The sequence below is a fragment of the Rhinoderma darwinii genome, chromosome 2 (genome assembly GCF_050947455.1).
Source record: "Rhinoderma darwinii isolate aRhiDar2 chromosome 2, aRhiDar2.hap1, whole genome shotgun sequence".
Taxonomy (NCBI): Eukaryota; Metazoa; Chordata; class Amphibia; order Anura; family Rhinodermatidae; genus Rhinoderma; species Rhinoderma darwinii.
This window is the reverse complement of record NC_134688.1, coordinates 260,404,993-260,421,246: the sequence shown is the minus strand read 5'-3', so window position 1 is coordinate 260,421,246 and position 16,254 is coordinate 260,404,993. Positions and strand designations below refer to the sequence as shown.

The following is a 16,254-nucleotide window of genomic DNA, read 5'->3' as shown; positions in this document are numbered from 1 at the left end:
ACACCACCTATTATGTCCTATCGGAGGACTAAGAATATTAGAGATACAGTGGTTAAATCAGATGTGGGAAATAGAAAGCAAAACACAATTGTTACTTTGCCCCCCTAAAAATGGAAATTTTGCGTGCTTAAATTGTTGCAATTGCAACAATATTCTGAAGGGGAATAAATTTCAGCACCCCTACACTGGGAAGGTCTTCAATATTGGACATAGGTTTACATGTAATTCAGATTTCGTTGTGTATATGATCACATGTCCCTGTTCATTAGTTTACATAGGAGAGACGACTATGCCTATTAAATTGAGAATTAATAAGCATAAGAGCACAATCAGGAAGAAAATGATGGAACTTCCATTACCGAGGCATTTTATTGAGAAAAATCACCAGTTAAATCAATTGAGATTTAGGGTAATAGATTGTGTCCCGATACTTAGAAGGGGAGGGGACAGACAGAAGCTATTGAAAAAGAAGGAATTGCGTTGGATCTTTGAACTAGATACCTTACATCAGGGCCGCCATCAGGAATTTCAGGGCCCCCTACAGCTAAATTTTCTGGGCCCCCCTACCGTGGCACCGCCTGTTAACGGTACTCCGTCCAGCACCATATCATGGTACCCAGGGCCGCCATCAGCGGGGGTATTATGGGTACTGATGTGAGAGGCCCGGCCAAACCTAATTGAAAGGGGGGCCTGGCAACTGCCGCGACTTGCCTTTGGTAGAAAAGAAAAACAAACCCCTGCAATGGGGCTTGTTTTTTTCACCAAAAGAATGTCGTGAGCTGCGAGCCCCCCTTTCAATTAGGTTTGGCCGGGCCTCTCACATCAGTACCCATAATACCCCCCCTGATGGCGGCCCTGGGTAGCATGGGGGTCGTCATGGGGGCCGTCAAACACTGCCGCCCGTGCGACCGATCGCGCGCACCCGCAAACTCCCGCGCATGCCCACCTGCGACCGCCTGGAACCGCGCACCGAATTTTGAGGCAGATTTTGACCTGCCCACACTATCTTGCTGCGTTTTTTGTCCGCGGCGATTGAGGACAGCAGACAAAAAACGCAGGGAAAAATGCATTTTCTACCTCCCATTGATTTCGATGGGAGGTCAGAGGCGGAACCGCGGCAAGAAAGGACGTGCTGCTTTTTCTTTTTGCCGTGACTGGCTCCCATTGATTTCAGATTAAATCAATGGGAGGCGGTATTGGAAGTTCTTTGGTGCTGATTCTGACGCAGTGTCCGAGTCAATATCAAGGCCCAAAAACTCTGTAAACTGGGCCTTATTGTTAGGGCTTATTCAGACGAACGTGTAATACGTCCGTGCAATGCGCGTGATTTTCACGCGCCTCGCACGGACCTATGTTAGTCTATGGGGCCGTTCAGACTGTCAGTGAGTTTCATGCAGCGTGTGTCCGTGTGTCCGCTGCGTAAAACTCACGACATGTCCTATATTTGTGCATTGTTCGCGCATCACGCACCCATTGAAGTCAATGGGTGCGTGAAAATCACGCCCAGCACTTCCGCAGCCGTATAAACTATGAATGAAAACAGAAAAGCACCACGTGCTACAAACACACAAACAGAGTGTCATAATGATGGCGGCTGCGCGAAAATCACGCAGCCGCGCATCATACGCTGCTGACACACGGAGCTGTTATGGACCTTTTGCATGCGCAAAACGCCACGTTTTTGCGCACGCAAAAAGCACACGCTCGTGTAAATCCGGCCTTAGGGTAGGAACACACTAGGCATGAACACTGCAGATTTTATGCAACACATTTTATAGTGGAAAATCCGCAGCGTATCACAGTCACAGCAGAGTGAAAATCACTGACAGTCTGCACGGCCCCATAGAGTAACATAGGTCCGTGCGAGGCACGTGAAAATCACGCGCGTTGCACGGATGTATTACACGTTCGTCTGAATAAGCCCTAACAATAAGGCCCAGTTCACAGAGTTTTTGGGCCTTGATATTGACTCGGACACTGCGTCAGAATCAGCACCAAACAACTTCCAAAACCGCCTCCCATTGATTTAATCTGAAATCAATGGGAGCCAGTCGCGGAAAAAAGGAAAAGCAGCACGTCCTTTCTTGCCGCGGTTCCGCCTCTGACCTCCCATCGAAATCAATGGGAGGCAGAAAATGCATTTTTCGCTGCGTTTTTTGTCTGCTGTCCTCAATCGCAGCGGGCAAAAAACGCAGCAAAAAACGCGGCAAGATAGTGTGGGCAGGTCAAAATCTGACTCAAAATTCTTTAAGGAATTTTGAGGCAGATTTTTTCGGCCTGCAAAATACTCTGTGTGAACAGGGCCATACATAAACAGCACTTTGAGACACTTTACTCACCATGTCAGAAGAGCTGCTCCCACTCCAGTCCTCTTCAGGCGATGTCTTCGGTCCAGATGTCGTCCTTGACTTCCAGGCTCCAGAAAATGCCGGGGATCGTAGAACTCCTGCCGCCGCGCAACAACTAGACTCCTCCCCCTCTCCTTACGCAGCTACGCTCTGGAGAAGGAGGACGAGGCGGAGTCGGACGAGGAGGACAATGAGGAGGCGGAGTCGGACGAGGAGGCGGAGTTGGAGGCGGGCCAGCAGGTAAGTAAACTGTGCGCCGCTGTCCCTGTGTGGCTGTCCTTCCCCATAGATCGGACTTGTGTTGCGGGCGCACCGCCTCCCTCTCGGCGGCGCGCCTGGTCGTTCGCGCGTGGGCGCGCGCTTGCGGTCATGCGTGCGCGGGTGCGAGCTTGCGGTCGTTCGCGCGCGCGCAAGTGGTGTTTCGCGGCGGTGATGAGAGGGGGGCCCGCAGCTCACGGCGGTGTTTGACGAGAGGGGGGCCCGCAGCTCACGACATTGTTTTGGTGAAAAGAACAGGCCCCATTGCAGGGGCCTGTTTTTTTCTACCAAAGGCAAGTCGCGGCAGTTGCCGGACCCCCCTTTCAATTAAATTTGGCCGTGCCCCCTACACTAGTACCCCTAATACCCCCCTGATGGCGGCCCTGTGTAGCGCGAATCACGCGCGTCACCCGGAAGTGCTTCCGTGTGCCGTGCACGATTTGCACGCACCCAATGACTTCAATGGGTGCGTGCTGCGCGAAACACGGGCAAGTATATGACATGTCGTGAGTTTTACACAGCGCACACACGCTGCGTGAAATTCACTGACAGTCTGAACGGCCCCATTCACTAACATAAGTCCGTGCGACGTAATAAGTATCACGGACGTATAACACGTTCGTGTGAATAAGGCCTTATATTGTCATTTGTAGTGAATTTTCAGTGCACAATCCGCACCAAAAATAGGAGGCAAGTAAGTGGCTTATTCAGATGTCCATGTTCGGTCTGTGATATAAGGACCGTGTATCGGCCATATTTCCCGGACCGACCACAGTTCAGGGAGCCGGGTTTCTAGCATCACAGTTATCTATGATCATAGTCCCTCCCTTCCCGTGGGAATACTGTCCCCGGTCCCGTACTGAAAGCATCATTACAGTATGGGACAGTATTCCCGCAGAGAGGCAGGGACTCCCAGCAACACTGATAACTATGATGCTAGGAGTCCGGCTCCATCACGCTCCGTATGTCACGGACCGAATGCGGCCGTCTGAATAAGGCCTTAGTCTAGTTACACAGTGCGGTGAAATCCCATTTTTTTGCCACAATTTTTGCAAAAAAACGTGACTTGACCGCACTGTGAGAATATAGCCTAACAGCACTTTTCATGTTTTGTATCTTTTTTTTATGCAATTTTCGTAATTGCGGCACAAATCACGCGGTTTTGCCGCGATTTTTATATAATCGCGGCAAAACTGCGCCATTTTTGCCGCGATTACGAAAATCGCGGCAAAAAAGCGCTAGGAAAACGAAAAAATACCAACAAACTTTTTAACCAACTTTATACAATATACAAATGGGGTCAGGGGGATGGGAATCAGAATGGATAGGGGAACATACTCACCAGCATGCAGGTCCGGTCGGCAGTGTAGAGGAGCTGGGGGGCGGGATCTCCACACGCAGCTTCAGCACATGCTGCATCTTCCTCTCCAGTGAAGCTACAACAGGTATGCAGGGGCTGCCGCGAGTGTTGCTAGGGGAGTGTCGCTAGGGGGGTGACGCTAGGGGGGTGCCGCGGGCGTTGCGAGGGGGGCCCGTGAGCGTTGCGAGGGGGGGGGCCCGTGAGCGTTGCGAGGGGGGGGGCAACAGTCCGAAGGGGGGGGGTGCGACGGCAGCCCGGCGGGCCCCTTTTACTTCATTCATGTGGCCGGGCCCCTGACGGGAGTACCAGTAATACCCCCCTGATGGCGGCCCTGCCTTACATCCCAAAGGTTTGAATCTAGAGTATAAGATAATACCTGGACTCTGAGATCCCATTGCTGTTTTTAACATTTTTTATTAACAATGTACACATGATGGGTGATTTTTTTGATACATTTCATTGCATCTATTTTCATCTTCCTGTTTTTTTAATGTCTTTTTTATATATCTTTTGCAGTTAAAGAATGTTCTTTATGGAGGTCCATTCACCACACACCAGCGAATATGCGACCAGGATGAGGATCATAATTGTTCCTCTCATTTTTCCATCTATTGCGAGTGTTTTTTGCATTTATTATTGATATCATAGGGATCTTAATGGGGAGGTCACAAGTGACGATCGATAATCAATTTATAGTCTTGTGTTTATTTTGCAGTATAATTGTCTGATGCATATCATCAGACAGATATTACGAGCATTCCCTTAAATATTTTTGATCACTTCAGTGATCTAATTCATGTAGGTGATTTAACACCGTAGATTATTTGAAGATCTTATCACTTTGTGATCCATATTATTAGTTAGAGGCAGATATAACCTACCCTTTCTCCCTTTTTTCATTGATTCTTCGGACACCTAGTCACATGTAACTTATCGTCACTTTGTGATGGCGTCCTTGACGACTGAATTGATTTCATCCTAAATTGTTTATATATATATATATATATATATATATATATAGTTGCAATTACACCATGTGGATCGATGGATTCTCGCCATAAGAGGCGTGATCGAAGATATTATCTCGTCTATAGTCACTCGATTATGATATTCTTCTTGGTTAAATGCTTGTTTTCATTGTGCCGCAGAGATACACTGAGTGCGGAGCATGCGCAGTAGCGTCCTAGGATCGTAACTGGAACCTGGAGTGTGGTGAACTTCCCTCCTTCGTTTTCCACTATAAGAACAACGATTGATGTATTGATATTAATGATGGATTGAAGATGTATTGTATGTTGTACTTTTACACTTTTGGACTATTATATAACAAGTTGAAGATTGTCATTAAGACTAATGTATGCTTCACCCGGGAGACCGGGTTCACGATTCTCACTGGCTGAAACGGACCATGTGATTACTTGTATTCACCTATTTAAAACAATGTTTTTACACATAATGTTAGGCTTGACAAAGACCCCTCACTCACTATGGGTCGAAACGTTGCCTGTCTATTGTGGATGTCTTGACAATAAAACCACTTTGAAGATTTGGAGACGTGTGCTGTTGTCCTACTATTTCTTTTGATATCTACAGGATATGTCATAAATGTCAGATAGATGCTGGTCCCACCTCTGGGACTCGCACCTATCTCTAGAACGGGGCCCCCTAAACCCATTCTACCTTTGTCTGTTCTCGCTGCCTCCCAGCCACTTCCTGGTTATATGGTTGGGAGTTACGAAAACAGAGTAGCTCGCTGAGTAGCTCCCATAGTAGTGAATGGCAATTATGAAAGCAGCAAAGTGTGCTAGCTACGTTGTTTCCATAACTACCATTCAGTTCTATGGGACTTACGAAAACAGCGTAGCTCAGCGAGATATGCTGTTTCCGTAACTCCTGACCATGTAACCTTTCCATGGTCAGAATTCAGCCGCAACACAGCGGCAGAACGGGTTTAGGGGGCTCCATTCTAGAGATAGATGCGGGTCCGAGAGTTGGGACCCGCATCTATCTGGCATTTATGGCATATCATGTGGATATGTCATAAATGTCTCTCATGGGAAAACCCCTTTAAGCTTTTTCCTTGGTAAAGTTTGTATGTTGAGGCCTGATTCACACGAGCGCTGCACATCTCGGACATGAAAAACTGCACTTTTTCACGTCTCAGGTGCATCCGTGCTCAGCGCTGCGGGACGCGATGTCACGCATCCCCCATAGTTGAGAGTCTATGGAGGGATGCGTGAAAGCAAATGTTGGTGCATTAATTTTAGTGACTTTTTATTCATTTTTTTGTTGTTTAAATGCACATTTCACAAACTTTTTCCAGTGAGCGAATAGCAGTGACTGAAAATTCTCTGCAGTATTATGAGCCTAACACAAAAATAGACTGACGTTACAATTTTTGTTAAATACTGCATGGAATGTCAGCATGACATAATACAGAGACAAAGATAATGGTTTCTTATCTGTGGACATAGATTTCATCAGACGGGTAACAAAGGCAGTTTGACACACTTGCACATATATACTGTATGTATATATATATATATATATATATATATATATATATATATATATATATATACATTGTATATATATCTTTATAGTAAAAATAAAGTACTTATTACAAAGTCATCCATTCATTTAAACGGCTGCCATGTAAAACAAAATTTTTCCTGTAGCACTGCTGCAGAGAAAATGTGTGGCCATCTATAACTTTCCCTAATGTTATTAGCTGATCGCCGGAGGTTTAAAGGGGATTTATCAGCTCACCTCACATTTCTGTTTTAGAGAATACTTGTTTTCCGTTACCTCCCAACTTTCAATCATCCGATAGAGGGACAATTCGTGCAGCGCATAAAGCATGCCGTGGCAAATTCTTTTGACCATTAACACTCAACTTTAACCCTGCCCAATTCCTGTCCATATACACCCTGTTCCCATTGTGCCCCCCACAGTGTCATGCCCCCATAGTGCCCCAGAGAGAATCACGCCTGCACAGTGCCGCCCACAGTGTATTATTTCCCACACAATAAAATGCCACCACACAATATCATTCTCCCATAGTGCCCCAACACAAAATTATGCCACCATAGTGCCCACACATTGTATCATGTGCCACATAGTGCCCCCCATAAATTATGAAGTCCTCATAGTGCTCCTTCACACAGTATAATGCCCCCATAGTGCCCCTTCACACAGTATAATTTCCCAATAATGCCCCCTCACACAGTATCATGTCCCCATATTGCCCCCACTCAGTATTATGCCCCCATAATGCTTCTCCACAAAGTATAATGCCCCCATAGTGACTCCCGCTGCTGTTTGGAAAAGCGCTGTGTAAAAATACACCTTGAGAAGGAGAAGTGTAATTAACTTCTTGAGGCTTTTGAAGCAGATTTTTGCCATTTCCCATTGACAATGCCGAAAAACTATTTGAAAAAACACTTCGAAAATGCTCTGAAATTCTGCCCCCAAAACGCCTGGTTTTCAGAAGCTGATTTCTCTTAAAATCAGCCTTGTATTTTTCTGCTGGAAAATAACTATGTGAACATGTTCCTCAAACTTACCTGCTAACATAAGCTATTGGGCTGGATTCACACAGAGCATTTTGCTGCATTTATCATGGCGTTCTTATTGACGTTTTTCACAGCATTCATTTTAGGGAAAAAATGCTGCAGTCAGATGTTACTTTTAGGGTATGTTTACATTCAGAATTGTTAGGCATATTTCGGGGCGTATACACCTTGAAATACGCCTTGAAAAATGATAGCTAAACGCCTATAAACATGTGCCCAATTCAATGGGAAAAAAATGTGTTTAGTTTATACAGGGCGTTTTAAAAAACGGCGCGTAAATAGACGTCCCGTAAAAAGGAGCATATCACTTCTTGAGCCGTTTTTGGTGCTGTTTTTCATCGGGTCAATGGAAAAACCGCTCCAAAAATGCCTCCACAAAACACCTCCACAAACGTTTTCGGCTACAAAAACAGCTGAAAAAAAGAGACTGTTTTCCCTTGAAAACAGCTCCGTCATTTTAAGCCATTTTTTATTTTGCGTGTGAAGTCTATATTGAAATATTGAATAGCATTTTGGTTTGTGACTTTTTTTGAAGTTTTTGGGTTCAGTGGCTTTTTTCCAAAACGCAGCATGCTCTGAGTACGGTGTTTTTCTCTTGCGTTTTTTCCCAAAGGCTTTTCTATAGGACTTGAAAAACTCCATGAAAATTGCTTGAAATTCATTTTTTACAAGCGTTTAAAAATGCTGAAAAAATTATGTACGTGTAGGAGGCCTTATCAGAACCTTATCAGTACATGAGACTTTGGTCAGTGACTGTTACTCTGTCTGTTGCATTTATATTTTTGTGGGAACCACTGGCCTAAACCATTGTTTTATGCATAAGAAGTAAAACTGGGTCCGGATTCACACGAGCTGCATTTTGCGCGCCAAAAAGTACATAACAGCTCCGTGTGTCAGCAGCGTCTGATGCGTGGCTGCGTGATTTTCGCGCAGCCGCCATCATTATGACACTCTGTTTGTATGTTTGTAAACAGAAAAGCACGTGGTGCTTTTCTGTTTTCATTCATAGTTTTTACTGCTGTTGCGCGAATCACGCGCGTCACACGGAAGTGCTTCCGTGTGCTGCGCGTGATTTTCACGCACCCATTGACTTCAATGGGTGCATGATACGCTCGAAACGCACAAATATAGGACATGTCGTGAGTTTTATGCAGCGGATACCCGCTGCGTAAAAATCACTGACTGTCTGAACGGCCACATTTACTAACATAGGTCCATGTGAGGCACGTGAAAATCACGCGCGTTGCACGGACGTATATCACGTTCGTCTGAATAAGCCCTAACATGTATATAAATAAAAAGCGTCAATGAAAAATAAATAGGTGATACCCTAAAGTCATGTTAACACGGCATATTTTTAGACGTATTTCGGCATCTAAAACGCTTATATAACACGCCTAAATACACATTAAATATTCCTGCAGATTCCAATAGATTTAAATGGGAAATACGCTGTGAAGATGATTAATTGAGTATTTTTACTTTGCTGACTTAAAAAAACGCTGCGTAAAAATAAACTCACTTTTTGAAGTGTTTTATGAGCTGATTGTCCCATTGAAGTGTTTCCCATTGACGCTTTAAAAAAGCACTCCGAGAATGTGCTTTAAATTAGCTTACAAAATTGAAAAATTCTTTGAATATCAGCTAGTAAAGCATCTGAGGCATTTCAGAGGCTGTTTTCTTGAAACTAGCCTCATATTTTTCAGCCTGTAACATATGCCATGTGAACATAGCCTTAAAATTTCCCTGGCAGCTAGATTCCAAAAACAGATTTTTTTTTCCCTAGGAATAACTCCTCCTGCCACTGGATGGGTTAGTCGCACCTAGTGGCTTATTTTGGTGCAATTACAATTTAAGGGGTAGAACCCTGAATTACATTGTCTACACTTACAGTATAATGTGGTAAATGTTAAGGCCAAGAAATAAAAAAACCTGTTTTGAATGGCAAAGTATCTATAAAGCATAACCTATTAACCATTGTTGTATATCGATACAGATTTACTGTGCCCGAGTTACAGACTGGGAAAGACTATGAATTCTGTGTAAGAGCAGTAAATGAAGCTGGGTTAAGTGAAAGATCACCAATATCTGACCCACTAAATATAAATGAGGCCATTTGTAAGTACAAATCCTGAATTGTTTTTTGTTTGTCCCTATGATTGTTTGAATGTATTAATAAATGGATAACTTATTTAACATGAAAATGTAAATGAACACATAAGAAATTTCAGTGGGTCTGTCAGGTCTCCTATTCTACCTTATAGCATATAAAAGTCGCTGAGCTTTAAGACATAAAATGTGTTATCATTTGCTTCAGTATTTTTTTTTTGCAAAAAGCCATTTAAATGCTGTGAGGACTCATAGAGAAAGCCTGTGAGTCCTGGTTGCCCCGTGCACTTACTTCTCATTAACATCTATTCTTGTATGAGTTTGTATGCGGGAGCTTTCAATCACTTTGTGTAAGCTGGGAGGAGCAGTAGTCCCAGGCTTTCTCTATGAGTCCTGGCAGAATTTAAGCAGCTTTTGCAAGAAAATACTGAATCAATGCATAGAGAATCATATATTCTGGACTCCGTAATCCCACTCTATCATATGTTGCCCTCAGATAGGATACCTGACATATCCCCTTTAAAGGGGTTGTCCAGTCATAAGAAATTGATAGCCTATCCTCACAATAGGCCATTAATATCTGATTGGTGGGGTTCCAACTCCCGGCACCCCTGCCGATCAGCTGTTTTGAAGGGGCCGTGGTGTTTATACAAGCGCTGCTTCCCCTTCATTCCGGTCACAGTTCACACTGTGAAACGCCAACACACTTGTAGTGACGGTTCACAGTATTACAGCCTTCTCCCATTGAAGTGAATGGGAGAAGGTTGTAATACCGTGAACCGCCAATACAAGTGTGTCAGTGATTCACAGTACGAGCAGTAACAGTAATGAAGGGGAAGCATCGCTCGTACTGGAGGTGAGGCCCCTTCAAAATAGCTAATCGGTGGGGGGTGCCGGGAGTCGGCCCCAACCTATCACACATTGGTGGCCTATACTGAGGATAGGCCGTGAATTTCTTATAAATGGACAAACCCTTATTAATGGACAAACCACTATTGTGTAGCCCATTCAACAAATACAAACCTATTACCTTAAACCTGTCCAAATCCTAACTCATAATTACTTCATAGATTGTCCATCAGCTCCCAATAATTTTGCCCTCTTGAGCTGTGGGAAAGAAGACATGACAATATGCTGGAAAGCTCCAAAATTCACAGCAGGGAAAGCAGTTCTTGGATATTTTCTTGATCGACATGATCCTGAGGATGTTGCTTGGAAAGATGTCAATAATGAACCAATCCCGAAAACAATGTATAAGGTACTACTTATTGTCTTTTGGCAGAGTATATGTCACCTGTTGAACAAACTACCTTTTTTTACTTCAGTAGGTTGTGTAATTGTAATATATTTATTTTCACACAAGGTGACAGGCCTGACTGAAGGACATTTCTATGAGTTCCGTGCCCGAGCTCTGAATTCAGCAGGTGTTGGAAAGATATCTGAGCCAAGTGACCTTTTTAAATGTGAGGAATGGACAATGCCCGAGCCAGGTAATGATATGAAGGATAAAGTGAGTCTGTTTAAAATGAATTTCCATGTTCACTCATTCCAATTTACAGAAATCAGTGAGCCAACGCAAGACAGAGGTAAAGGAGTGCAGCTGTTTACCAAGAGCTGACATCCCTTTATTCTCTGGTTGTCCCAGCACCCAGACTCTAAGTGATATTATTTTCTGAGTCTAAATGGCATATGTGAAAATATATAAACTTGAGGGAGTAAAACAGACAGAATAAATCTTACTTAGAACCAGAAGTGCAGCTGAACAGGTTTCAGCAGTAGCAGTCGCACTCGGACCCTTGTGCCTGAGGGGCCTATTAGCCCCTCTACCATAATAGAAGCGGCACATGATAGTTGGGGTGCCCTGCTACAGATTTTGCATTCGACCCCAGGAGCTTCAAGTTACGACTCTGCTTGTAATACTTGTGTTGTATATTTTAGGTCCACCATATGATGTCAGATGCAGAGAGGTGAGAGATAACACCTTGATGCTCCACTGGGAAAGCCCTGTATACACAGGAAACAGCTCTGTTACTGGCTACTTTGTAGAGGCATGTGAAGAAGGCTCTGGACACTGGAGGAGGATTAATGAGAATCCAATACATGACACGCATATGAGGGTAACATTTCATTCAAATGGGGGGATTATTTTAGTGGTGTGTAACATTCAGTGGATTAGCACCTTTGAATAGTAAATAATTTTTCTTCATAAGAAATTGAGTAAATACATTGCCTACTTATCTTGTACTGATCCTGAGTTACATCCTGTATTATAGCCCAGGGCTGCATTGACAACTCTGAAGGCTTCAGAGGTAAAATCTCCCACTTGATTACTCAATGTCTGCATATAGCTTTCTCTGGTGATTTTCATTCTGAGAAGTGTTGTCATTGTAGGTATTAATGTTATATGCCCTAACATGAAAAGTAACATAACTTACCCATAGAATGTCTGCCTGACCTGTAACTGTGGGACAGGTGATAATGTAAACAATAGAGGCACATGGACTCTAGGGTCCCGTAATGTATCATATGACGACTAAGTCCCTAGTTTCATCTGGCTTTGCAGGCAAATACAAGCTATCCCTTGTATATGCCTGCGCATGCACAGAAAGGGGGCTCTATCTTCCCGCAGATCAGATGGGAAATTTTATATTCCTGCAGACATCCTATGGGTAAATTAGGGCATACAACATTTATATTTAGAAAGTGGCCCACTCCTTTAAAGCCCTATATTATAATCTTATATAGAAAGAGTAACTACACTTTCATCAAACTTTTGTCAAAGAGACATATCAAAAGTGTGGATCGGTGGAGGTTCGGGTTTCTGAAACCCCCACCACTGCCGAAACTAAGGAGCAGAAGCGCTCAGCTGAGCGCTTTGCTTCTTCTGCTGTGATCAGCGCTCATGGTCAGGCTGAAGACAGCTAACATAGAAGTTCTATGAGAGCCGTCTTCAGCCTGACAGAGAGCGCTGATCACTGCCGAAGGAGCAAAGCACTCAGTTACTTCTGCACCTTCGTTTCAGCAACATGGGGGTCTCAGCGCCCGGACCCTCACCGATCCAAACTTTTGATATTTCTCTATGACATATCAAAAGTTTGATGAAAGTGTAGTTACTCTTTAAATTAACTGTCTCACTACATTATAGGAGCAAATTTAAAAGCAGCAAATTTGATGCAGAAATGTATGCGACTGTTCCTTTCATCTGTATGGGGCTGGCTAAAATAAATGCACGTACTGCAAAAACAACTTGAGTCAGATGTATGAAATGGATTTTTCAGTCACAGAATTTTCTGCAACGAATCTGCCGCTTGTGAACATACCCTTAGGCTATGTTCACACGGAGTATTTTGGGGGAGGAATATCTGCCTCAAAATTCCGTTTGGAACTTTGAGGCAGATATTCCTCTCCCTGCACGCCGATTTTCGCGGCGATTATCGCGCCGTTTTTCGCCCGCGGCCATTGAGCGCCGCGGGCATAAAACAGCGAGAAATACCCTTTCTCCTGCCTCCCATTAATAATAATAATAATCTTTATTTATATAGCGCCAACATATTACGCAGCACTTTACAATGTAGAGGGAACATGAAAACAATATCAGACATTACATAGTGACAAAGTTCATTTACAATTCAAACCTGGGGAGTGAGGACCCTGCTCGCAAGAGCTTACAATCTATGAGGACATAAGGGAGACACAAAGTGTAATAGTGTTTGTTCTGTACAATGGTCCGGCCATTTTTATACACATGCAGTGGTAACATAAAGCTGCATGAGCCGGTCACCAGCCAGTATCCGTGTATGACGGACGTGAAGAGAAGGAGTGTGAGGGAATCTTATTCTGATGACTAATCTAAATGGAGGGCCATGAAAAGGAGTCAGATTAGGGAATTTTATAGGCCTGTCTAAATAGATGTGTTTTCAGGGCACGTTTAAAACTGTGGATATTGGGAATTAATCTGATTGTCTGGGGTAGCACATTCCAGAGGACGGGTGCAGCACGAGAGAAATCCTGGAGACGGTAGTGGGAGGTTCGGATTATGGAGGATTTTAATCTAAGGTCGTTGGCAGAACGTAGAGCCCGAGTAGGGTGGTAGACAGAGATGAGGGAGGAGATGTAAGGAGGTGCAGCACTGTGGAGAGCTTTGTGGGTGAGAGTAATAAGTTTGAATTTTATTCGGAAGGGGATGGGCAACCAGTGCAGTGACTGGCACAGATTAGAGGCGTTGGTGTAGCGGTTGGTCATAAAGATGAGCCTGGCTGCTGCATTGAGGATAGATTGGAGAGGGGAGAGTTTAGTGAGGGGAAGACCGACTAGTAATGAGTTACAGTAGTCAAGACGAGAGTGAATCAGAGCAACAATGAGAGTTTTGGCAGTTTCCTCCGTAAGAAAAGAGCGGATTCTGGAGATGTTTTTTAGGTGAAAATGACAGGAGCGTGAAAGTGATTGTATGTGAGGAGTAAAGGAAAGATCTGAGTCAAAAATAACCCCGAGACAGCGGGCGTGCTGCTTAGGAGTTATGATAGTGCCACACACAGAGATAGAGACATCAGGTTTAGGGAGGTTAGTAGATGGTTGGAACACAAGGAGCTCAGTTTTAGAAAGATTCAGTTTCAGATAGAGAGAGGACATGATGTTAGAGACAGCGGACAGACAATCACTGGTGTTCTGTATTAGAGCAGGGGTGATGTCACGGGAAGAGGTATATAATTGGGTGTCATCAGCGTAGAGATGGTACTGGAAGCCAAATCTGCTGATGGTTTGTCCAATAGGAGCTGTGTAGAGAGAAAAGAGGAGTGGACCTAGGACTGATCCCTGAGGAACCCCGATATCAAGGGGAAGAGGAGAAGAAGTGGAACCAGCAAATGACACACTGAATGAGCGGTCAGAGAAATAGGAGGAAAACCAAGAGAGAGCCGCGTCCTTGAGGCCAATAGAGTGGAGCATGTTAAGTAGGAGTTTGTGGTCTACAGTGTCAAAGGCTGCAGAGAGATCCAAAAGAATCAGGAGAGAGGATTTACCGTCCGATTTAGCCGCAAAGAGATCATTTGAGACTTTAGTAAGGGCAGTTTCTGTGGAGTGTAGAGTGCGGAAACCAGATTGTAAGGGGTCAAGAATGGAGTTAGCAGAGAGATAGCGGATAAGGCGAGAGTAGACCAAGCGTTCCAGGAGTTTGGAGATGAAGGGCAGATTAGAGACTGGTCGGTAGTTGGCAGCGCTGGATGGGTCAAGTGTTGGTTTTTTCAATAATGGGTTTATAATGGCATGTTTAAAAGCGGAGGGAAAGATACCAGAGGAAAGAGAGAGGTTAAATATTTTAGTGAGGTGACTAGTGACAGCTGGGGAGAGGGACTGGAGGAGGTGTGAGGGGACAGGATCACTAGGGCAGGTAGTAGGACGAGAAGAAGAGAGGAGCCTCGAGACTTCTTCTTCAGTTATTGGGTCAAATGCTGAGAGTGAAGAAGAGGGAGTGTGGGGGGGAAGGGGATCGATGTTACTAGGGGACTGGGAGATAATATCATGCCGGATGTTGTCAATTTTAACTTTAAAATAATTGGCCAGGTCTTCAGCACTGAGATCTGTGATTGGTGTCTGCACTTTAGGACTAAGGAGGGAGTGAAAAGTATCAAAGAGGCGTTTTGGATTATTAGATAGTGTGGAGATGAGAGAAGTGAAGTAGACTTGTTTGGCGCGGTGAAGGGCAGAGTTGTAAGTTTTGAGCATAAATTTGTAATGGAGGAAATCTGCATCCAAATGCGATTTTCTCCACAGTCGTTCGGCACATCTCAAGCACCGCTGAAGAAAGCGGGATTGAGGCATGTGCCAGGGTTGTCGTCGTCTTTGTCGGGTGGTTCGGAGTGGGGGCTGCTTCATCCAATGCATTTTTGAGAGTGTTGTTATAAAGTTTGGCAGCCAGATTGGGACAGGAGAGGGAAGAGATGGGGGACAATGAGGACTGTAGACTGTCTATGAATTTCACAGTGTTAATGGCATGTAGATTTCTGTATGTCTGATACGTAGGGATGACCTGAGGAGGCAGAGAATATTTGATAGTAAAGCAGAGAAGATTGTGGTCAGAAAGTGGGAGAGGAGAGTTAATAAAGTCAGAAACTGAGCAGAGCCGGAAGAAGACCAGGTCAAGTGAATGCACGTCTTCATGTGTAGGAGAGTTAGTAAGTTGTGACAGACCGAGGGACGAGGTTAAAGATAGAAACTGGGAGGCAGATGAGGAGATTGGGTTATCAATGGGGATGTTGAAGTCACCCATGATGAGAGTGGGTGTTTCAGAGGATAGAAATTGTGGAAGCCAGGCAGCAAAATGATCCAGGAATTGGCGGGGTGAGCCCGGTGGGCGGTAGACAACTGCCACTCGGAGGGGAAAAGGGTGAAAGAGTCTGAGGGTGTGGACTTCAAAAGAGGGAAATGTGAGTGAGGGGACCGGGGGAATGACCTGGAAAGTGCAGTGTGGGGAAAGAAGTATACCTACTCCTCCACCCTGCCTGTTCTCAGGTCTGGGGGCATGAGAGAACTGGAGACCACCATAAGATAGAGCAGCAGGGGAAGCAGTGTCAGACAGGTGTAGCCATGTTTCTGTAAGAGCCAGAAG

General features: G+C 44.5%; 1 protein-coding gene across 1 annotated transcript in view; it reads left to right on the top strand.

The window, feature by feature from the left end:
• MYOM3 (myomesin 3) overlaps window positions 1-16,254 on the top strand; it is an 84,237-nt gene that overhangs the window by 27,593 nt on the left and 40,390 nt on the right. Inside the window, exons 9-12 of the mRNA XM_075851137.1 lie at window positions 9,538-9,659; window positions 10,721-10,908; window positions 11,014-11,140; window positions 11,589-11,767. Coding sequence (XP_075707252.1) covers window positions 9,538-9,659; window positions 10,721-10,908; window positions 11,014-11,140; window positions 11,589-11,767 — 616 coding nt within the window. The remainder of the gene's footprint in view (window positions 1-9,537; window positions 9,660-10,720; window positions 10,909-11,013; window positions 11,141-11,588; window positions 11,768-16,254) is intronic.